General features: G+C 42.6%; 2 protein-coding genes across 17 annotated transcripts in view; one reads left to right on the forward strand and one right to left on the reverse strand.

The window, feature by feature from the left end:
• Window positions 1-24147, forward strand: part of LOC131946249 (neurobeachin) — a 175060-nt gene that overhangs the window by 116525 nt on the left and 34388 nt on the right. The gene's annotated exons all lie outside the window — the stretch shown is intronic.
• LOC131946252 (protein mab-21-like 2) lies at window positions 1237-5711 on the reverse strand. The gene is made up of 2 exons (XM_059306957.1): window positions 4503-5711; window positions 1237-3041 (listed from the first exon to the last, which is right to left on the reverse strand). The coding sequence occupies exons 1-2, from the start codon at window positions 4745-4747 to the stop codon at window positions 2123-2125; spliced, it is 1164 nt and encodes a 387-aa protein (XP_059162940.1). The 5' UTR covers window positions 4748-5711; the 3' UTR covers window positions 1237-2122.

Here is a 24147-nt window from a genome sequence, read left to right on the forward strand (position 1 = left end):
GCTTATATATGTTTTCAGTGTAATACAGTTAGTCATTTTAGAGTTTAAAGTACAATTAATAGTTAGTTTATTTTCAACAAATGAAAATTTAAAAATTAATCTTTTTAAAATATTCACAAGTATGAATATTTATTTATTGATTTTACTCGGCCTATGGCTAAATATAGAATCTATACAAACTTCAAATGCTTAACATCAGGCTTCACTAAAGTAACATATGCCTATGTAATATCTATCAGTATTTAGTCGTAGAGTCCTGTAATTTACAGGAATGTGTTGTGTGTGTTAATGCCAGAGTCCAATGTATATCTCCCCTTGTTGTAATGGCCTGTCTCATTTAGTATGTGTATATTTTTAAAAAAATCTGTTGTACTGGCCTATGGTACTGGCCAAACTCATACTTTCCTTCTTAAATAATCCTCATTTAGCATGGTTATATTTTTTAAAAAGCTTTGTTCTTTTTGCAATGTTCTACCGTGTTAATTCGTTGTTTTATTATGGTTGCCGATATTTCTTCTTTAAAATATTTAATTGTCATTCTGATTTAAATACACCTTTAACTTGAAAGTATTTATGATAATTAATTTACATCCCGATTTCTCCTTTAATTAATGACTGCAATAACATCTAATTATTTACAACAATTCTGTTTTGTTTTCCTTGATGGCTGGTGGCTGAAAACAAATGTCATGTGTAATGTGCTACAGTTTGTTTTCAAATGTAAATGTACACACGTTTTGCTGTATACAACCATGATAATGCAGTATTGTAACACAATTTTTGCTTTGGGATAAGGGTCACTCCGTGCTAAGTTCTGATAGATATTAATTAGTTTATTTTGATTTCTTGGACATGGTTTGCTTGTATTTATAGTTGTATTTATAGTTGTATTTATAGTATCATTAAGGTTTCGATTAGTGGTTTTGTTTTTAAGCCGTTTGACGCAGTGTTTGCCGGAATCTCCGTTAGGTTCATATAATTTACATTACATCCTAAATTAACTACAGCCTGTGGTTTGTTTTTTATGTACTTGTTCGCCACATCCACACTTTATTGCCGCTATAGTGTCGCTGGCTTAGGTTAAAGGTTATTATAACGTCACAAATACGTCTTAATTAAGATGGTTAGATTTCTTAAGGCACACCGATCTATTAAGACCCCCATATAAATATTTGATTTTTGAAAATTTAAAGACAGACATGTTCTTACAACAAATAAATCAGCCAATCACTTCAGTATAGCATTAATAATTTAATAAATAACCAAGCATAGAAGACAAATATGTTGAACTAATAAGCTAAGGACAATGTTTTAGCACCGCTGAACGAAATGTTCTCATATCTACAACACCAGGGTAAACCAATGGAACATCAACTGGAAGAACGAAGAAATGGACCGATATATCTAGCGTGTCGCACCAGGTTATTGAAAATACAAAATATAAAAACCACGATTTCAGCATTATGTCTATCATACTGGGACACTTTTTAAAAAAAAATGAGAAACAAAAGCAATATTGAATAAGCCCATTATACAAAAGCTAAAAAATCATTAATAATAATTACCCCATACATTTTAAAAGAGATTTTGTTCGAAAAAGTATGATCATACAATTAATCTATACTGTTTTAATTTTATGTACAAAAGTGACTTTTGTCAATTAGAATGATACAACTTGACTGACACAATATTTACCTGTGATTGTAGACAATAAATAGGCGAAGGCTTACAGTCTTGCCAATATCCGATCAGATCACTGTGTAGATCGGTAAACATTGTCCATTTTAACTGACACGAATGTATACAGCCACAGTGATAACTTACAGTTGATAACACGTGCTAGTGTGCATGTCTGTGTTACCGGTATGAAAGGTTCACAACACACAAACATGTGGAGAGTAGCTCCATGGCTGCAGGTACAGACACCGCCACAGAAACTTTCCTCTCACATCTATACATCCCGCTCAAAGTCATGATTGACTTCGATTGTGTTGTTGGCCGTTGTTGATGTCCAAACCACAGTAAAGGATCCCAAAAAAATATTTTTACAATATTAAGTATGAAAATTCTTTGGAAATGACGAGTTTTCTATTGGACCAAGCGCAATGGTTGATTGGTTGTGTTAAAGTGCCTCGAAACTTCGAGGATTTGTGAGCAGCTCGCGGACCAGCCTCCAGACCTGCTTGGCCACGTTGTCCATGGCGGCGGGAGATTTTCCCTTAAAGAGGTCCACCGTGGGCAGGAAGTACTGCGGGCAGCGTCTGTTCTGCAGGCAGGAGATGAGCTGGAGCAGGATGCCGTTGATCCGGTCCCCGATGCACGTGTCATCCCACTCGATCTCCCGCGGGTGCTTCTCGCACTCGTACAGCAGCAGGGTCTTCATGTGGTAGTTGAGGATGGGCTGGCCCGGTATGTCGAGGTGACGGTCTCGTAGGGTTTTCAGTATGCTCAAACAGCGCCGTCGGCACCCGCCGTACAGAAGACGGTCCTCGGCGTAGCGGAACGACATGACCCAGGCGTCTCCCTCCGCGGCGGATTGCTTGTCTTTCATGTAGATGCTCTCCTTAGAGAGGAGGTCGAACCCTTCCGTCTTCACCTCGGCCACCAGGTTCGGGTTAGGCCAGGACACGTGAGGAACCGGCCAGTGGGCGGCGGACCGGCACCAGATGCCGCCGCAGCGAAACGCCGGCGTGATCTGGACGACGTACCGCTCCTTAATCCTGAGCTTGACCTCCGTGGTGTCGGGGATCATCTTGACCACGTCCCTGTAGCTGCACTTGTCCACGGCCTGCGCCACCAGGGTCTGGAAGCGAGAGCGGATCTTCCTGGCGCTGAGGTACCCCGAGGCCGTGATGAACTCCACCCACAGGGACATGGACCGCTTCCTCCCGTCCGACAACTTGAGCACGGCGCACCCAGGGATCGTTCCGTCGTCCACAAAGTTGAAGACGCCCATCTGGTTGAGGTAGAGGACGACCTCGAACTCTGTGGCTGATATGACCTCGACCCCTTCATATCGCATGTTGACCTCTGTCAGTGAACTGTGGAGACATAATTAACAGTTTCAATAGTTGCATACTCTGTAAATTAATCATTAGATCAAAAGTACTGCTTAGTACGCCTGCGTCTTTTTGAAAATATTATAGAAATCGCGCGTGTTAATGAGAAATTAATGTCAGGATTAGAGATGAAAACGAAGACCCGTGTAGGGCTAACTGTTTCGCCTGAAAACGGCAAGCTAGATTGTATTAAAATCCTTCACGCTACAGGCGTCTAACCTGTCCCTCCCTTGTGGTCATTAAAATGTCACGATGTATGTATGTAGGTAGGTTGTGGGTTTTTTTCTTGCTTCAAAACATCTGCCCCTTACAACGTCCCAAGTTGTAACTGGGACTTGTTAGGGAGGGGGGTTAGTGGGACCCGTCATTTGAACGGTTAGGTCCTTATTGAAATATAATGAAGTTTTACTAACTTGACTTGTTAATTTTAAGAAAACAGTTATCTCCAAAAGATGTTCAAGCAAACCAAACACAAAAATACAAACAAATAACGGCTGTATAATGTTTTTGTTAAGCTCAAGAAGTTATCACTTTTATTTTACATATTATGTGACAACAACAGCTATATTAAATTCTCTTTAGGCTGATTTCAGTATGTATGTGATGTTTATTATTACATAAACATCGCGGTTTTAGTAGCAGCTTGAAACTAAAAGTAAATTATATTCTATTTTTGTGCCTAAAAAAATGGGATCATAGTAAAATTGTTGGCTATCAGTATTTAGTGTACCAGAGTGAATAAAGATATTGAATACATTATTAGTAAAATCTTCCTTATAATTTGTAACTGTTATTTTATTGATTTAATAGTAATGAAATTGTAAATATGTCAGCTTTTTTTGCGGTAGATATATGTTGTTGCCTACTGTTTGTGTGATGATTTTATGTCAGCTACTCAAGTATTTGTTACTTTGTGTCTCTAACCTTAGTTCTAATGTGTGATTGCATGTCAGATTCTCAATTTGTAAAATAATTCTTTATTAGTGACCAAACTGCTTCTATATGAAGTTGTGTACTAGTTACTTAACTGACAATGTATGTACTGTTAGCCGTTGATATGTATGTATGCTACTTACCTGTATTTTCGTTAGGTAACTAAGTTGGTAATTTAACTGCTACTAATTAGGCCGTAAGATTGGAAAAGATAAGATCTAACAGGGACTGAGGCTGTGTCAGGTACATAACAACTGCTATATGTGACTGTATCTGTAATCTAACAGCTATTATATGCGAATGTATTTGTAATTTTAATTACTGTATGTGACTGTGTGTCAGTAACATGACAAGTGCTATATATGACTGTTTCTGTAATGTAACTACAGCTACATATAACTTTGGTTTCTGTAAACCTTACATCTAACATATTTGACTATGTCCTTAACATAACCGCTCTACTATGTAAATAAAACAAAGCCTATGGAAGTATAGGTGAGTGTGGGTTACCTGATGAACCTCGGCTCCTGCACCTCGACCTCCTTGAGGACATCCTGCACCACCTTACAGACCTCCCGGGTCGTCTTGTTGATGTTGGCCTTCCTCGAGTGGACCCGCTCGTTGTAGTACTTGTTGATCTGGAACAGGAGCTTGGACTGGGCGGACATCATGTCGGGGGACGTCCCCTCCAGCAGCATGTTGTTGAGGTAGGGGCTGGGCTCGAGTTTATCGGGGCTGCTGTACTCACACTTCATCAATGCACGCTCGTCGTGTCAACTCTCCTGGCACCGTTAAATGTGTTGGGGTTGGTATTGCTGTGGAGCGGGTTGATGGAAACTGTGTGTTACTCAATGCGGGGCATTGTTTTCGTTAGGTTGATGTGAGGTTTTGTTGTGACAGCGCAGGTGACGGCGGTCACTAGTATCCGTTGTTCGCGCCTGGTGTGTTTACGTTTAGAATACGACCAGTGGATGTCAGCCAAACACGGAATGATGCAACAACGACTGGAAGCACTTGAGTGGGATGTGTTGAATACAATGGCGCTAGCACTTTGAAAACAAAAAGACGATTATTATGAAATATTACTGAATTTCCTGTTGGTTTAGATTTCTCCTTAGCAAAGTGAAATTGGAATGAACTTTGACCCTGACTTTAAAACCAATCCACCTGTGTGACCTGGGGAGGTCTTGTTCGAGATTTCCCCTCCCAGCGGCCAACCTCGAGTTGATGACAAGACCAACTAGTCTGGTTAAGCCAGGTCTAATACACGGTCTAGGTGTCCCGGTGGTTCGCTGTCAACCAGTTGTACACTAACCCACGGGCGGTAGCCTCGAAACCCGTGGTTCAAATCCTCTTGAAATCACAACACTACTTGTGAAGGTACCCTACTAAAGCAATGTTTGATACTCTTATAACACACGGTGTGTTGAAGATGTGTAGTAGTTGTGAGGTATGAACGTCTAATCCAGTTGAAGATGAAATGTGTAGTGATTTAGTGAGTGTCTAATCCTGTAAACGGTGCGGTAGTTAAATCCACGAGTTGCAACCGCTGACTGCCGGATGTGCCTTGTCCAGTTGATCAGCGACTGGCCATCCCCCTGCAGGAAACAGTTCGATATTATGATAATCCGTCTGCTGGCACCGGGGCCTCCACGGCCTCAACACAAATCGCCAAGTGTCTTCTCCACACCCTCGGCAAGCCAACAGCTCTGTCACTCACCTCAGCGGTGCGCGCTAAGGGGCGGGGCTTTCCTTCGTTCCCACGTCACATTTCGCCAGCCAATCATCAGCGTCCGTGGAGCGGCTCGGCGCATGAGCGCGGACAATGCGTGCTAGCCCGGAGGGAAATTGAATATAAATTACTGCCACATGCTTGGCTTGGCTCCACCTCTGCATACCGCAGACATAATAAGTCGTATCTCTTAAGTCAACATTTTCACATTTGAGTAAACCTAGACTCTTGTCGTGCTGAAAAAAAAAAAAAAATACCCGTAGCGCCACTAGGGGAGGTTGAGAAAAAAATAGTCGCGCTTGTTATTGCGTACCTTGGTTGAACCGCAGGATACGACACGGTTGTTTTTTTTTATAAAGGTAAAGTGTACTAGATCTAGTTAGATCTACTACTGCGCTTCATCCAATGTTAAATACTACCATTGTAAGGAAGTCTATAAAGCAAGCTTTCGAAATATTTATATCAACAACTTTTCCGTTACGGTTGTAGATATACTGTTTTGAGCAACAAATGAGTAATTCCATAATCACATACTGTTACCTGTTTTTCTAACTTTATTATGCTTTTTAAAAATAAACTTTAATATAGCGTAACTTTTAATATCAGCATATACAATGACAAAACTAAAGGAAGAACTTTATATACAAAAAGCCCAACAAAATACGATATGAAAAATTTAAAATTAATAATTTTACAGATGTCGATTCTGTTTGATGATTTGTTCCCGAGCTTTTCTTGTATTTTGATAAAAGGATCCCCACCCCCAGAAGTTGTATCAAAAACTAAATACACCTCAATATATACACATCTGTGAGTATTGGTATTACTGTGTCCGACACAAGACCCTTTCGTAAATAGGGCTAGACTGTTTAGGCTATTGTAGGACTTAGGCTAGGGATAGATAAGATATTAGCAAATCATATGCGTATATACAAGTAATCTTACAACCAAGAGGATTCCATTACTGTGGCATTATTGGACACTGGTAAAAGACATACAACAAAATCTGATATTTTAATCCTTTAATTGGTGAAAAATCTGGCATTGCTTTACAAGGTCACTCAGAGAGGTATTGTTTATGTGTGTGAAGTCAGCGTGGTTGGGCCAGTAAAGCTCGTGGTTGTTAAACCGAAAAGTCCCGAGTTCTCTGAACCAACACCCTTGCCAGGTCTAGCACAGCTGCCCTAATCCACCCCCGAACCTCCCCTTTGGGACACATCTCACTGAACCACACATTGGACCAACGTTCCCTACACTCAGCCGCCCTAACAATAAAACAGCTATCAAACTCAATTCTCTGAACCTTCGCCACAAGAGTTTTTTTTTTTGTCCAGAAATAATGTATTAAGAAAATACATAGAATTACTTTAACCAGTGGTTTCTGCCCCGCCTTCCCCCCCCCCCCCCCGCCCCCCTTTCCGGAAATATTAGTGTCCACCCCTTCCCCGGGAGAAAAAAATGTCTGAAAGAAACACTGCCCCCCGACCCACCCTCTGACCCACCTCTCTAGCCCACCCCTCTGACGCACACCTCTGACCCACCTCTCTAGCCCACCTCTCTGACCCTCCTCTCTAACCCACCCCTCTGACCCACCTCTCTGACCCTCCTCTCTAACCCACCCCTCTGACCCACACCTCTGACCCCTCTAGCCCGCCCCTCTGACCTACACCTCTGACCCTCCTCTCTAACCCACCCCTCTGACCCACCTCTCTGACCCACCTCTCTAGCCCACCTCTCTGACCCTCCTCTCTAACCCACCCCTCTGACCCACACCTCTGACCCACCCCTCTAGCCCACCCCTCTGACCCACACCTCTGACCCCTCTAGCCCGCCCCTCTGACCTACACCTCTGACCCTCCTCTCTAACCCACCCCTCTGACCCACCTCTCTGACCCTCCTCTCTAACCCACCCCTCTGACCCACACCTCTGACCCCTCTAGCCCGCCCCTCTGACCTACACCTCTAGCCCGCCCCTCTGACCCACCTCTCTGACCCTCCTCTCTAACCCACCCCTCTGACCCACACCTCTGACCCACCCCTCTAGCCCACCCCTCTGACCCACCTCCCGGCCGGTAGAAAGTGACATGACGTTACCCTGACGTGTACAGCACGTGTGACGGACTGGCGAGAGCTACCTCCGGACAGTGGTTAATGGTGGCACGTCATCAGGCGGTGACAACTGCCAAGAGCCGCGCATGGTGACAGCCAGAGGATTGTGTTCCACTGCCGTTAACAGACGCATATTAACGAGCGCAGGTCGTGGGCAGCAGCGCTATCCTCCCGACCTCAGAGTTCATTTACTCGGACACTCCGTTTGTCAATGCAATGTCTTGACGCAGATGGCCGGACTTGTGTGGTATCCTGAATCTCTTGACTTTGCATTCGCTCCCCCCCCCCTCTTTTTTCAAGCATTCTTCTTCAATTAATTACTAATTAATGAACAGTAGCGCGATCGGGTCTTTTGTGGTTTCTTGATGACCTGGTAGCGTGTTAATTATTGTTTTGTTATGGCGTCTTACATAATTCTATTTTTTTCCTCTAGGTTTTATCAGAAAACAATTGGAAAAAATTAAATTTGATTATTTTAAAATTGTTTTAGAGATAGTTGAAATCCATGCCAACATGGGAAGCTCTCTTCCATCCCCCCCCCCCCCCCCCCCAGAGAATAGAAAGCAAACTTGCGCTATATAGTTGTGGGCGTCGTCCATAAATGTCGTCACTCATTTTTTACAGAACCTCCACCTCCTCATGTTCACAAAATGTCAGCACCCCTCCCCCATCCTAAAATGACGTAACACTTTGGTCTTACCCGCTCCTTATACTGTAATTCTCTTTTTAAAGTAGAAATTCCTCGCTGAAATATTACGTTTGGCACGATTAGGAATATTAACAAAATAACCGTGTAAAAACCCCATCTCCTCGTCACACATCGTCACAAACGTCTTATACCCCCTCTTCCTGGAGTGTGACGCCCCTTATGTGTGAGTTGTTGCATCACTTTATTTTCTAGAAATGTTATTTGATTCCCTCATTAATTGTAATTGTAGGCCTACAATAGCATTCTGTAATTGATTGTGAACACCGCGTCAGATCAGCAATATCCGTGTATCAATCTTGTGGGGGGGAAGCACTTGATTATGTGTGGCGTCAGCGAGCCCCCTCCCATCAGGCAGTAATCAACACAAACGAGCAGGGTGTAGTCCACTCCATCCTCGTCAGCGCCTCCTCTAGTTTACCACACACTCGAGCCGAGCACGGGGCCGGTGCTGCTCGAGTGCCGCTACAAGCCGGGCCAGAAGAGAACCCAAATGAGGTTACTCCACCGGCTTCTCTCCCCTTAGACAGGGGGTACTTGTGGCGGTGACGGTTCTCAAGTAGTTGCCATTATTTACGGTGATTAAAGAGTTCCGCTAGGCCAGTGGTTCCCAGACATGGGGACTCGGTGTAGTAATAGGATTCATATTTTAGATCAAAACTAGTTTGTGTAGCAGTCTGGGACTTGGAATGGCAGTAGGGCTTATACAATTAACAAAATCATTAAAATAGTGTGTGTTTTTAATGAGTCTGTATGCTGTATAGTGTAAATAAGGGGACCATCATTTAGTAAAATACGCCCGGATTTGAACTCAAACGGCAAAATAGAAATAGAGAAGATAAGTATATGAATGTGGCGTTAGGCGCTGAATCGATTTCGGTTCCCAGAAAAATGCGCAATTGGAAAACTGCGCAACGGAAGACTGCGCAGAGTAATGCGCAAATACAAACTAATTATACTATTACACTTTAATTTTTGACCTATTTCGAGGAAATATGTTTCATATGCTACCTTGTTCATGTATTCACTCTTTGTGTCGATTTAAGAAAACAAAAATTCCCTTGCGCAGTTATCCGTTGTGCATCATTCCGGTCACCATTGATTTCATTGCTCGTCACGCAGTTTGCTGCATATAGCTTTTAAATATATCTAGACCTAGGTGTTGTTGAGTCGAAATAAAGTGTGCTGTTTTACAACCTCATGACCAACTCAAGAGCTGAAAATGTTCCTGTTAAATAATTTTTTTCTAAAAAATTAGGCTTTTGCATACTTTGTTATACAATAAAAATATTGTAATAACTAAAGTCATTAGTTGTCTTAAGAACATCAGTTTCAGCTGATGTAACCATCATTGCTAATGCCCAGATGCAGCTCTGTTTGGCCAATACCAAGTGATCGTGTCCTGTATTTGACCTGCTATTGTCTCTCAAGCTGAGGGCAGGAACCTACCTCTTGAAACTCTAAACCCTTATAATTCCGTCCCTTATCGGTACGGGCTATCGTTGTTAATTACCCGAATCGTGCCAGGATGGGTTTGAAAGAAAGCATTCACAACAGCAGGGCCGTGCCCTATCTTAACCGCTGACCAGTGCCGACAGAGAGAATGGCATCGTAACGGCTATTAAAGTTGGACCCGGGCCCCAGCCCTGCCAATTAAGCGCCGCTGTTGGCCTGCCCTCCCACCTGATCGCCGTAAGTGGAGATAGGTAGCTAGTGATGGGGGATTGTAGGTAGCTAGTAATGGGGGATTGTAGGTAGCTAGTAATGGGGGATTGTAGGTAGAGGTGCTCATCTGGGTGGGGGTTGTAGAAGTTTGGTTTAATAGGTGATTGTATGGAGACGGGCTCAAGAGATCGGGTTGTACCAGCTAGTTTTCATGGGTGATTGTTGGCAGAGGAACACATCTGGGTTTAGTCGAGTGGAGGGACATAATTATAATACAAATAATAATTTGATAACTTCGTATCCTGTTAATTCATCAACTAATAAATTTGTTATTGATGTCCTAAAATTTTCTTTCAAAACTCTTTTCAAAAGATTTAGATAAGAAATCTAAGCTTAGGCCAATGACTGATGTGTTTTACGATGTAGTTGGTGAATTATGAATAACCGACTATTGAATAGGAATTTAAAAAAAAAAAAAAAAAAAAAAAAAACTTTTTTTCCTACAAGCCTTATCGCAATAAATTTTCTGGGGATCGTAGAACAGTCTTTTATTTTGACAAAAATAGGCCCCATTAAGTCTTTAACATTTTGATCTATAGGTAAAATGACCGAGGTCCAGCCATTTAAATGTTTTCTGTAATGAGAGCTTTTCTTTTAATTAATCAACAAATTAATCATATAAACATAAATGATGAAAGTTTAAAATCACTGAACTGATGATAAAATTGTTCCTTGCGTTAACATTTAAAAGTTGTTTTTGTAGCGAGCCCGGAGTAAATGTAAGAGAAGCCAAGCGGGGGAGATAACTAACTAGTGAGATGGGCGGTAAATGAGCAGGCTTTATCTGAGGACACCAAGAGCAATGGCTGGGAAAATGAGTTTACGGGCGTCTATCTAGGGCGGGAACTAATGAGGCTGTGTTTCTGTGTTCGTTGCTTTTTGGACAGTGGGGGTAAAGGGTGGGGAGAAGGTGGAAACTATTTTAAGAAATTGTTCCAAAATTATTATTTTTTTTATAGTTGGAGCTGAGATTCCTATTAAAGATGTTGATGTGATCAAATACAAATCTTTTTGAAGAATCAGACTTGGAGATAAAAATCTCCAGGGTTGGCATTGTCTGGACATTATGGAATCTTGGAGTGACAGAACCAACGCACAAACTGCCGTCCGTCCCAGAAACGTCTGGTGAGGTGCTGGCACCGAGAGGGGAAGATAACCGCAGTGTCAGGTAGAAAAGGGGGACACAACCCCCGTCAGCTTGAAAGTGCGGGAGGGGGGTAACTCCACCAAGACAAACGAGCGCAGCGGGCACCTGCTGATAGAGATGATAACTAGCGCCGGCCCCCGGTAAGTCAACACCCGGAATCTATTTCATAAATTGTCACCGATAATCTGCCCGCCACCAAACAAAGCATCGCTGTTGATTTGGCTCAAGTCTGGCCGCGGGTGCCCGTGTTTCGCCACCAGTGTCATGCTCCATCATGACGAGGATTTTTCTCCTCCTCCTTGTCGCTCGCCGATCTAGACACTCTCGGTGTCCTCGTAATATTTCTCTTTCAAAAACATACAGCTGGTGAAACTGTTAACTGGTTATGAAGGTAGATCTGTCGGTGTCATCCGTCTTAAGGAATTACATCGCTTTGTTTTCGTATGATTTTTCTTTCTTTATTTCACTGTCGGTTTTAACTGATTCCTTAACTAAAAATAGTGTCCACACCTTTTTCATATCAACTTGCATTACCAGTATATAAAACAAGAAACAATTGGCACGTAACTACTGTAACTAGGGTGGCTTCTTACAACCTAAACGATAACTGTGAGCTGGTCTTTGTGCATAGCAAGTGGGTGTGGCGATGACTTTGGGTTGACTGAATATACAAACAACTAGTTTAATATTTGCAGATATTTTTTTTCCACCTACTAGCACTCGAAGTTCTTTTTCCTCCCTAGGCCATTTTCATCTTGGCAATTATCTCCATGCCTAATGAATATTAACTTTTAGAACATCTGCCCGAGCAACTCCCATCTTAGCATGCAGCGCCCAGCTCCTCTTAAAAAAACACCCCAATCACTCTCCCCCCTCACCCCCTCTCTGTTCAGCACACCCACCTCCTTGCCAGATTATGATCTTGTTTGGTCGCCGTTGGAGCTACGTCACCAAGGGCCTATTATCATTGTGTCCCCATCTTCATAATGACTCTATTATATCCAGCAGCACAGCGGGGGTTCCCTTCACCATCGATCCCCGCACGGGACTTTCTTCTGTTCAGCTCTCGGCCCTGACAAGGTTTCTTGACGTCCATTTGGAGATCTTTGTATAACGGACCGCGGCGCCCCCGCGACGTCGACCCCCGGGTTGGTCCGTTTCCTTCAGGATGTGCGCCATCTCGTGAAATCGCCGCACCGTCACACTCAGGCGGCTAATGCCCGTGTTCGCGAAATGTCGCGGTGATTTGTCGCCAGCCGACACGTATCTGTCTCGCGAGCTTACAATACACCGCCAGGGGTATGCCTGGCGTCTGTCTCTTCCCCCCCCCCCCCTCTTGTAAAATTTTTTTATCGTATAACCACCAGACTACAAATGGACGGACTACTGCGATAAGCCAAATCTCATAATCGCTCTCCGAAATGCGGCATTTATAAAAGGATTTTAACTTAATTGTTTTAGACCGTGTTTGTCCTGTTAGGACCTGGAAGTGTTGTAACAATACGTTTGGTTGACGTCTGCTTGTAGAAGGTTGAAATAATATTGACATTTCATCCTGCCGGTGTTCTGGGTTTTTTTTTTCGGAGACGGCGAATATCTTTAGAAGACATGTCAGCATTTGACGCGAGTCTAGTCGGGGATGTTATTTTTTCCTCTCGCCATTGTCCCCCGTGCTGTTAAATATAGGGGGACCGACAGAACGGAGAAATGGTTCCTATTACTGGTTAGCGTGTCATATTTTAGCTGTAATTTGGCTTACTTTCAGACTGTACAGCAAGTGTATACAGTGTCGGCATAAGCAGATGGACTCTGCTTCATCTGTTCTACGTACTGTCTGATCTTGATATTGTACATAATGTACATTGTAGCGACGCGTAGTTTGGTATTTTAGAAAGTTCTGGGGATTAGAAATGTGGAGTTCAAATATTCAGTCTGGGGTAATGCATTAGACTGGGCCCAGTAATATAATATAGAGACCTTGTCGTAAAGGGCGTTATATTTGTCATGATGTTTTAATCATTTCACTCCTTGCGACAGATTTCAAATGATCTTGGGCGATTGAGCTGACAGATACAACATACATCTATCTATCATCTGTCATACAATATACATCTATCTATCATCTGTCATACAATATACATCTATCTATCATCTGTCAGCCACGCCACACGAGATATTGATGCCGCGCCAGTGTTGGGCTCTAATTATAAAGTAAATTATTTAATTAATGAGATGATCTCACCCCGACCGTCGCGTGGTGTTGGGCCCACGGAGCTGAGCAATCCGCGCGCGCTATGTGACGGTAGAGCGGCGACATAAACATTTCAACTGTCCCGGCTAATGGCCAGGTAAGTGATGGATCACTCAGGCCTAACGTGTGACCGTCATGGATGACTGGAGCTCTGCCTCTTAAACTGACCATTATGACATACCTGCCTCAATAAAAGTGACACACTGGCGTGGGTCATTTTGATCCATAGACTAATTAATTCATAGAATACAATCAATTAACTATGGCGTCCACTTATTATAATAATAAAAAATACAACTGTGTAAGAATTTATGATCAGTAAATTTAATGCGTACAAATGTCTACAGGAGCAAAGATTATCAAAATGAAGTTTTTAAAAAAAATTAATCCTAGTGTATGGTAATGTGTATTACTGTAGTGTGTTATTGTAACAACGAAACAAATGTTTTAAACCCCATCCGAAATTCGTAAACGCTTCGACATGGTTCGTACCACCACCCTCCTCTACTATTATACAGGAAATAGACCCTCCAGCATCAGCCCCATAAGCACTAATCTCCCCTGAAACGTCGAGACCAGTGGTTGCTGGGAAGGATGGGTGGGGTTGGGTGGATAGAGGCCATCGTGTAAATTGAAGCTGACAGAGAGAGACGACAAATGGTCTGGCAGCCTCCCTGCTACTGGTCATCATGGCGTGCCGGAGTGGAGGGCGAGACGACTTGAAATAAAATCTAAAGACTGGTTCTGTCCCACGGGAATGTCCCCCGGGCCCTTTGCGTGTTATCTTCCTATCGACAACATTACCTCGCCCCGGGGCTGATTTCCACCAGCTAATCAAGGAGCTGGTGGAGTTTCTTATGTTTGCGTTATGTTGCATTGTCAAGACAGAAATCCCACACATTAAACACACAAAAAAAAAATACCTATCTATACATCCCTTTCGTTCGTTGTGAATTAAAAAAAAAATCTCATTTTAACACCCATTGTAGACTCGTCTTCCGTTCAAGTTGTGTTTTTATTCCTGATGGCAGTAAAACCTTGGGATTGAAAGACATAATACATAAAATGGGAGATAATATGGCTGAGTTTATTGCTGGTACGAGCTATATAAATCATTAACCTTGGCGTCAGTTGATGTTATTGGAGTTTTATTTTTAAAAATCTTGCTGAATGTCTAAAGGACGAGCCTACTCTAAAGTCACACTACGGCTCCCCACTGTTGTCACACTAAGGCTCCACACTACGGACCCACACTACTATCCCACTCCGGCTCCACACTACGGACCCACACTACTACCCACACTACTACCCACTACGGACCCACACTACTATCCCACTCCGGCTCCACACTACGGACCCACACTATTACCCACTACGGCTCCACACTACGGACCCACACTATTACCCACTACGGCTCCACACTACGGACCCACACTATTACCCACTACGGCTCCACACTACGGACCCACACTACTACCCACACTACTACCCACACTACTACCCACTACGGACCCACACTACTACCCACTACAGACCCACACTACTACCCACTACGGACCCACACTACTACCCACTACGGCCCCACACTACTACCCACTACAGACCCACACTACTACCCACTACAGACCCACACTACTACCCACTACAGACCCACACTACTACCCACTACGGCCCCACACTACTACCCACTACGGACCCACACTACTACCCACTACGGACCCACACTACTACCCACTACGGACCCACACTACTACCCACTACGGACCCACACTACTACCCACTACGGACCCACACTACTTCCCCACTACAGACCCACACTACTACCCACTACAGACCCACACTACTACCCACTACGGCCCCACACTACTACCCACTACGGACCCACACTACTACCCACTACGGACCCACACTACTACCCACTACGGACCCACACTACTACCCACTACGGACCCACACTACTACCCACTACGGACCCACACTACTACCCACTACGGACCCACACTACTACCCACTACGGCCCCACACTACTACCCACTACGGACCCACACTACTACCCACTACGGACCCACACTACTACCCACACTACTACCCACTACGCACCCGCACACCACAGGCCGGGGCCCGCGTGAGCGGCTTGTCAGATGGACGTCTCATGTTTCACCGGTGCAGCCAGACAGAAAATCAAGCAATCCAAAGTTCCTGGACCGGTCACCAAGAAAATAACATCGAAACGATCAGCCTGATCGAGAAATGGGAGACCCACCGTGTAATGATGATTTGGGGGTGAAGGGGGGGGGTGGGGTGGAGGAGTGGACTGGCGTGGCTTCTCACCATCGATATGTGTGCCTTTAAACCTCGTGTTTTTTATGTGTGTGAGTTGTTGTATTTTTTAATAATAAAGGATTTAGTACTTTTGCTCTTCTATCTACAATAGAAACAACGGATGTGTTGATATATGCCTTGAACAAATCAATTATCAAAAGTCTTCGAACACTTGTTTCAGTTGAATATAAAAGACGAGTGTTGACTTATTGTTCTCTCGTCCTAAACGAGTTCCTCCTCCGGCAGGCTAGGCTGTGTGATGATGGTTGTTAAAACAATACACAGCTTCCCTATCGACCAGCGTGGTGTAATCCCGTTCCTGAGTGCGCCAGCTAATTTGATAGAGCCCCATTATTCTAATGGCATCTTTGCTCGAGAGAGATGTAATTTTTGCCAGCACCCACAAATGACCAGCAACCATCTAACATTAGCAAATCATAGGATGCTGCACACAGCGGGGTGAGGGGAGGGATGGTCTGAGGACATTGTTCCATTTCTTGTCAAGTATGTAACACTGTAACAATGTTACAATCACAATGCTCGTCTAAGCTATGATGTAACAATGCTACAATCACAATGCTCGTCTAAGCTATGATGTAACAATGTTACAACCAGTCTCGTCTAAGCTATGATGTAACAATGCTACAATCACAATGCTCGTCTAAGCTATGATGTAACAATGTTACAACCAGTCTCGTCTAAGCTATGATGTAACAATGCTACAATCACAATGCTCGTCTAAGCTATGATGTAACAATGTTACAACCAGTCTCGTCTAAGCTATGATGTAACAATGCTACAATCACAATGCTCGTCTAAGCTATGATGTAACTATGTTATAATCACAGTCTTTTCTAAGCTATGATGTAACAGTGTTCCCAATGTAAGACGCCGCTTGAGTATGTACGTGCATGTGTTGCAATTAGAGGCATTGACGTAAATATGTGAATGTTCGGATGTTTGTTTTAAACAGCGCTCATTTTTTTTATAATTTCGATAGAGATGAACTGCAGTCATTTCGATTGACTAACTTGTGTGTGTGTGTGCTGTTTGTCACATTAATAAATTTTAAAAGGTATAAGAATAAAAATTTAAAAAAATACATAAAAACCGTTATTTTCTCGAAGATGTATTAGAGACCCCGAATTGTTGTTAACAAATATTGCATTTTTAAAGGATTTCCTCATGTTCTTGGGTGTTTTTTTAAGCTGTCGTTATGTGTACAGTCTACTTTGTCGAATCAGTCTTTTGTCGGTCGGGCTTTTACCCTAACATCTTTTTTTGAAAATAGGCCCTACATGGTTTAAATCTGAAAGTGTGAGCTGTGGTTGACTTTCAAAGTTTATTGTTTTAGTAAACCGGGGCGCTATTTTCCGTGGCTAAGACAACACTCCATGTAAACAAAAACTCATCGAATTTCTGAAATTGTTGGTGGCTTTTCTCGCCCAACATTTCTCTCATGCTTGTAAGTTTTTATATGACCATCGTTTCCGTATGTTATGTGTGTGTTAGTGGTTATTGTTGTAACTCTATTTTGATCCTGTTCTAATGCAGCGATTTCTTTCCACCTAAATTAATTTCCGATGACCTCACACAATACGTTCAACCCCATTCTAGTTAGATATTAATTTATTTAATAAAATTAATTCAGATGTTATTATTTTTAAAAACACAATGAGTTCGCTAGGTAATACCTCAGGTAATCTATTCTTCATGACGAATGTTTACACATTTTTATAGACAAGATATTTAGGAGCAGATAACAAAACTAGAGTTATTTTTGTAAGAGAATATTCGAGGCATTATGTTGATACTGTGTAAAGCTAACTTTTCCAACCTTGTAAAATGTGAGTGTCGACTCAAGAACGACCGCTTTGGGAAGAATAATATAAACTAGTACTGGTATCGAAAGTGTCCTCTTACTCATGCGGTTTTTTCCTTGACATTTTCCTTAACATTTTTTCTGTGCTCAGCGAGTGCCAGCCAAGAGATGTCTATCATTACAAAGGCGGCACCAGTTTACTCTAATGTTACAGGGTGAGGTGATGTAAAGACACGCTCATTTTGTCAGCTGAGATTTATTTCTCTGCTGTAGCTATGTCTAGCTACTCCTAGGTGATTTCATCTGCTATATCTAGCTACTTAAGATGATTTTAACTGCTATAGCTTTGTCTAGCTACTTAGATGCTTTCAAAATTATAAAGACATGTTTAGCTACTCTATAAAGATATGTTAAGCTACTCTAGCTACTTCTAGCTTTAGTAAATTCTAGTGTCACCCTTAAATAGGATTTGTTTTGAGCAGCTTTAGCATAGTGAATCAAACAAAACGTATAGCTCTTCAGGATTTGAGGAAAGAACATAATAGGCCCTACTGATGTTTTTTTGCGTATGTAGATCTGTTTGATGCTACTGTGTTCGTGTCATGGGCACAAAAACGTCGTATGATATCAGAATAGGACGTCAATGCTTGACTAAACCCTTTTTTTTTAAAATTCTAACTTTACGGGCATTTTTAACCTTATAAAATAAATGGGACACTTAATAAGTTATCGTTTTAAGCCTTTAAAATGTATTCGTGACCAATATTATAGTTGTAATGTTTTAAAAAAAATAGTACTGTTGATTAATTAGAATTGTTTGTGGTACTAATTTAATGACCCACAAAATAGGACCGGACTTTTTAATTACCGTAATGCTACCGTCTGGATAGAAAAATAACGGGTTGGTGTTTTTATAAATTAGATTTAATACACTAGTGTCGGGTAGTTGTGTAACGACTACAGAAAAGTGAATAGTTACTCTCCCGTGGTCACTGTAAATAACATGAGAACCATTGATTTACGTCACCACCGTTGTCGGATCTCCTGAGTTGTGTGAATAGAGAACAGGCTAGCAGACAACCCTGGCATTAGTTCCTGCTGGTCCACTGGTGTTAGTGTCACGTGGTTGGTACCTGAGAAATGCTGGACTCGGTAATTACATGATAGATTCAGTGTCAGTTCATTATCCGAGGAAAGTTAGTCTTGGTAGTCAGGAGTTTGCTTCTAATGGTATCGGTAATCAGGATTACTTTTCTTCTTTTGGTTGGTTGAGAAATGTGTTTGCAAAATATGCCCGAGCCTTTAAGAACTGGGGTTGTTTCAGATATTTTTCACCAAATGGAGAGGTGGAGGGGGGGGGGGGGGGGACGAGAATGCCTGTAAAAAAAACCGCTGTGTTTGAAAGACAAAATTAAAAAAAAATAGTTGTCCTTCAATTATAGGAATTAACAGTGGCCTGCCTATTTCTAAAACTGTGATTACTCATTTCAGTGAAGATTCTCTAACTATACTGTCCCTTCAAAGTATGTCCGTGTTGTTCACTTTCACGGTCGTGTTTCATAAACTGACCGCTGTGATGTAGACCCTACTGAAGATCAGATTTCTAAATGAAAGACTTGCACTAGAGCCGCTGTGATGTAGACCCTACTGAAGATCAGATTTCTAAATGAAAGACTTGTCTGCACCTTGCTTGATCCCATCAAACGGACGCACCTTCCCCAATCCAACAGCTCTCGTTCACCTTATTAAGGCACTGCATTGCTCGCGTTCCTATTGAGGGCCAATGTCACCAAAATATTCCCGCCCTCTTCTCTTTTCCCCTTTTATTTCTGAGCCACTTTCTAGGCAGACGTCGATGGCTATCTTTGTTCACTCCCCTGAGACATTGCGACACTAACCAGACCTGACGGCCTGGAACCATCCACCGGAAACGTTCATTCCCTCGCCTGCTTGTCATGCGCAGTGCGCACTTCATGCCCGCGACTTCCCGTCGCTCCACGAAATGTCTTTCCGATGAGTTTTGTAATCCACAAGGATGAGTCGAGCTCTTCACAGCGCACCGTTTTACATTGTGCATAATCTCCCCTTTCTTCGCGCTAATCTTTTTACTCATTCCTTCTCTACCGATACGTTCTCTTCATAAGCTGTTTACTGGCTAGAAATGTTATGACTTCATTGTGCGTTTTCTTTTGTATAATTTACATTTTCGGATGTTCTGTGTTGAAGATGTTTGTTTGTTAATGATGTTTGTTAATTTATGTATGATGTGTGTATTTGTTTTGACGTACGTACTTAGCACCGAAAGTGACTTGAAGCCTTGCTTCAATCTTCACGGCTGTCATTCCTTTTAATTTGTTCAATATCTAGTGACAAAATATATTTTTGAATATCATTCTGTTGGTCCATCTAAGTGATGATTATCTTCTAGCATCTACCGATCATTTCTCCGAGTACATTATTTTGACGTTCTAGAAGTCTACGTTCTACTAACTTGCTGAAATAGGAAGTGTTTTTATTTCGTTTAAATCCGCTTCATACCTTTTTATTTCTATGACTTACTCAAACTTAAGTCTGCGATCTATCTCTTTTAGTCTACCTTCTCTGTTCTTATTTCTCCCCAGCCCCATCTCTTTGGCTCAGACTTTTAAAGTCTACTTTCTATCCCCCTTTTTTCCCTTCTCTTGGACTTGATCTTATCCCCGGCTGTAGATAAGCCACGCTCTCCCCTCAGATCCTCCACCCCCTGATCTATCACTGGGCCCCCAAAATTCTGGCGGCCTGCTTTGGTCTGATGTCACGCCACTTTTATCGTAATTACTGCTTGTCTGTTGATGTACAGGGAGTTTGCGTGCCGCCTGTCCGTGTTTTCATGATATTCAACAAAGCTTTTGATCCTTGGATTCCCATTATTACCTCCAAAGCGGCACGATCCTGGCTGCTGCCAGCCTCCCCTCCCCACCCCTACACCCGTATTTCTGTGACCTAATCAATAGTTATTCCTGGCTGTAGTTATCCATTATTAGCATTTAAGGAAGGAGAATGAATCATATTTTGATAGTACATCGCGCACAGCAACGATCAACTGCTAGAGATGTAGAATTTTAAGTATTGTTTCAGAGAAGAAGAATTAATTTTTTTCAAATCCATTGACGTTAATTAACTATGAATGTCTGTGGTATTAACTGTTGCGAGATTGTTTGCTTTGTTTGTTTGCGTGTGCATATTGACATCACAAATACAATTTTAACAGCGTATTATCTCCCCAAACCACAAGCTTGAGTTAAAACTCCCTCCCCCAAAACATGTAAGTTAACCTCCCCCCCCCCTCATTTTTGCAAGCCTGTGTGTTAACCATCCACAACAGATCTGTGTGTTAATGCCCCCTACTCACAAGTCTGTGTGTTGACCCCCTACTCACATGTCCGTATAATAACCCCCCCCTCTCTTCACAAGTAATCCCCCCCCCCCGCACTCCCCACAAATCAGTGTGTTAATACCCCCCCTCACATGTCCATGTGTTAAGCCCCCCTTACTCCACACACGTCCGTGGGTTAATACCCCCCCCCCCCCCCCCACATGTCCGTGTGTTAACCAGCTACCTATTTGACCGCTCACGTGAAGCAGAGCGCCATAAACCATTGTGGATTGTCACAGTTGTCAGTGTCACTACGCTCTACGGCTCATTCTTATTGCACGTGCGCAACTCGGCCAGCTTTTACTTTTGTTTTATTACACTCCATTTACTACAACGTTTCTCCTCAGCCCCGCTAGCTTTCGAGCCACCCCCCCCCCCCCCCCCTGTGTTTCCTCCATTTTCGCGTAATTATTTGCTGTCTTCCGTTTGTTTCTGTTTCAAAATCGTTATTCGTGGGTTTTTCTTTTTTCTTTTTTTAATTGCATGAATTCACTTAGCCATTATACCTTTCCTTTAAAAAAAAGTAAAATAAAAATTTCTTGGAATGTTTTAAATGCTGTGCTCTAGTTCGATCCAATTTTTCCCTGCTCATGTCTTGAAGCCGCCATGATGGAGGTCTTAATTTCATGGGCTTGTGCCTGTGTGACAGCACAGTCCTCCCCATGCATGAGCGTGAGTTGTGTTTAGCGCTCACACACAGACCTCCAGTGTTTGGCTACACGTGATTTGTGGGGCACCAGCACTGCTTGGCGAGACGTTCTCTTGTTGTCTTCACTATAAATATGGGCGTTTTCTAAACTTTGTTTTAACATCTTGTAAGGTCTATTGTATCAGCTTCTACATCAGGTGATACAGCCCACGATACTATAAATATGGGCTTTCTCTAAACGTCTATCCTTAAGCTCCCACGTCAGGTTGATTCGACCCATGATAATTATGGGCTTTCTCTAAACCTCTATTGTTTCAGCTCCTACATCAAGTGATACAGCACCCGAAACTAAATAAATATGGGCTTTCTCCAAACATCTATTGTTTTAGTTCCTACATCAGCAGGGGTGCCACTTTTCCGGGATACCCCGGATTTCCGGATTCAAGAACCGTTATTTTTTCATTTTCCGTATTCGCAAAATTTGAGTTTAAAAATTTACGTGTTCGCAGTTAAAAAAAAAAATTGGGACTGAAAATTGTTTTTATCAGCGAGACTCCAGAGCATTTGTTGTTTTAGTTCCTACATGAGGTCGATACGACCCCCTAGCACTGAAAACGTGGGCCTTTTCTAAACGGTTTTAACTGTAGTCTCAACCCCTACATCAAGTTAGTACCAGCCTCTGTAATTGAAGACGGGGGTAATGACGTTTGATACAGCCAACAAGACACACAGCTATATGATAAGCCCTTACAACAAGATGGCGCTGCGAGGTTTGATGTTGAAACGCCATGGGTGGGCGAAATGTGAGGCAGTAAAAACATTGAATCATTGCTCGCAAAACGGGATACCTTACCTAATGAGCATTTCACATGATCATAAAATTGTTGCCACTCTTCACACACTGCGCCTTTTTCTATACTTTGATTATCTAGGGAATAAGCAATAATGAGTTTATTAAGCGCAGTATTAACATATACATCTCAAACGAAGATAAATACAATAGTTTTGTCTTCTATAAGTTCTACTCGTAAGTAAAAGTCATGGTATTGTTGTGGAATCTCAACGCGTATTGTGATAGGGAGATGCTAGGGTTTCCCTCCCAGCCTAGGCGTGATGGATATGTTAAGGCTAGATTTGAGAGGAGATGTGGTGACGGGACCCTGATAGGACCCGTGCTAAAAACACAAGTTCTGTAATAAAAATCAAAGGCCGAGCCGCCGTGTGATAGTGCTGGCTCCAGGGACGACGCCCCCGGGCTGGACGGCTGGGGAAACGTCTCCCCGGTGTAAGGCGGCTGAGGGCGGGCGTGAAGTTTTTAGTGTGGAGTTTTGAACCCTGTAATAAACAAGGGAGTCCTGTTTAAAGCAAGTGACAGGAGAGAGGCAGGGGCGGCCACTTGGGAGGATGGCATAACCCAGACCGGTGTCGGCTATTAAAAAAGAGGCTATGGTCGACTAAATGGAGGTCTTGTGCGGCGTTTATTGGTGAGGTTTCATTAGCCGGGTATGTGTTTGGACCGTAAAGGTTGAAAGCTTGCATGTTTGGCATAGTTTAATGCTAGGGCTGCACCGGTTAGCACCGATGTTGTGCGGAGTAACTTTACGTGATGATGCGGGGGGGGGGGGGGGGGGGGGGTGGAGAAGGAGAAGGGAGGACACTTCAATGCAAGACGCTGATGCGAGTTTGTACTTTTTGTGGTACCTCTCTGGTTAGCTGCATCAGTTACTTTATAATGATTTCGCTTTTTTTTTTGTACTAAACGCGAGCCTAATAAGCCATTATTCTCTTAAGGTACCCCAATGGTCTTTATGTTCTGATGGGTTTTTTTAACAGTAGCAATTTAAATGATCAAAGCTGTAAGTTTTGAGCAATCTGTTCAGCTTTGCTTTAAAATCACGTATATGTTAACCACAGCTCTGAATACCAATAGCAAGATTATTTAAAAAAATAATACATATGAAGTTTTATCCATATATACGATTGCAATCAAGTTTTTTTTTAATAAACTTAAATATCACGAAAAAAAAAAGTTCATCTGTTGCATGCTTTTTACATGAACGTTTCAAGTAACTTTTGAATCGACTGTCCCGCTAAATATTTGTTATGTGTAAACAAAACATTGCGTTAAAAACGCATGAAAAGTTAGCGGTGCTTAAATCAACAAATCCGCCTGACTGTCGCCCCTAGACCTCCGCCCTCCCGTAGCCAAAACAACTTAATGAGTTAGCATCCCCGGCTAAGCTTCCTTCCGCCATGCTGCCGCGTGAACCACATGCC

This window comes from Physella acuta, unplaced genomic scaffold (assembly GCF_028476545.2).
Source record: "Physella acuta isolate Inbredline_101_S28 unplaced genomic scaffold, ASM2847654v3 ptg000549l, whole genome shotgun sequence".
Taxonomy (NCBI): domain Eukaryota; kingdom Metazoa; phylum Mollusca; class Gastropoda; family Physidae; genus Physella; species Physella acuta.

What these genes read in the sequence shown, in the direction of transcription:
- LOC131946252 (XM_059306957.1), bottom strand. Translation starts at nt 4,747, where the DNA reads ATGAAGTGTGAGTACAGCAGCCCCGATAAACTCGAGCCCAGCCCCTAC. An exon ending in CAGGAGCCGAGGTTCATCAG is followed by an intron (nt 3,042 to 4,502) that starts GTAACCCACACT and finishes ATGTCTCCACAG; the next exon opens with TTCACTGACAGAGGTCAACA.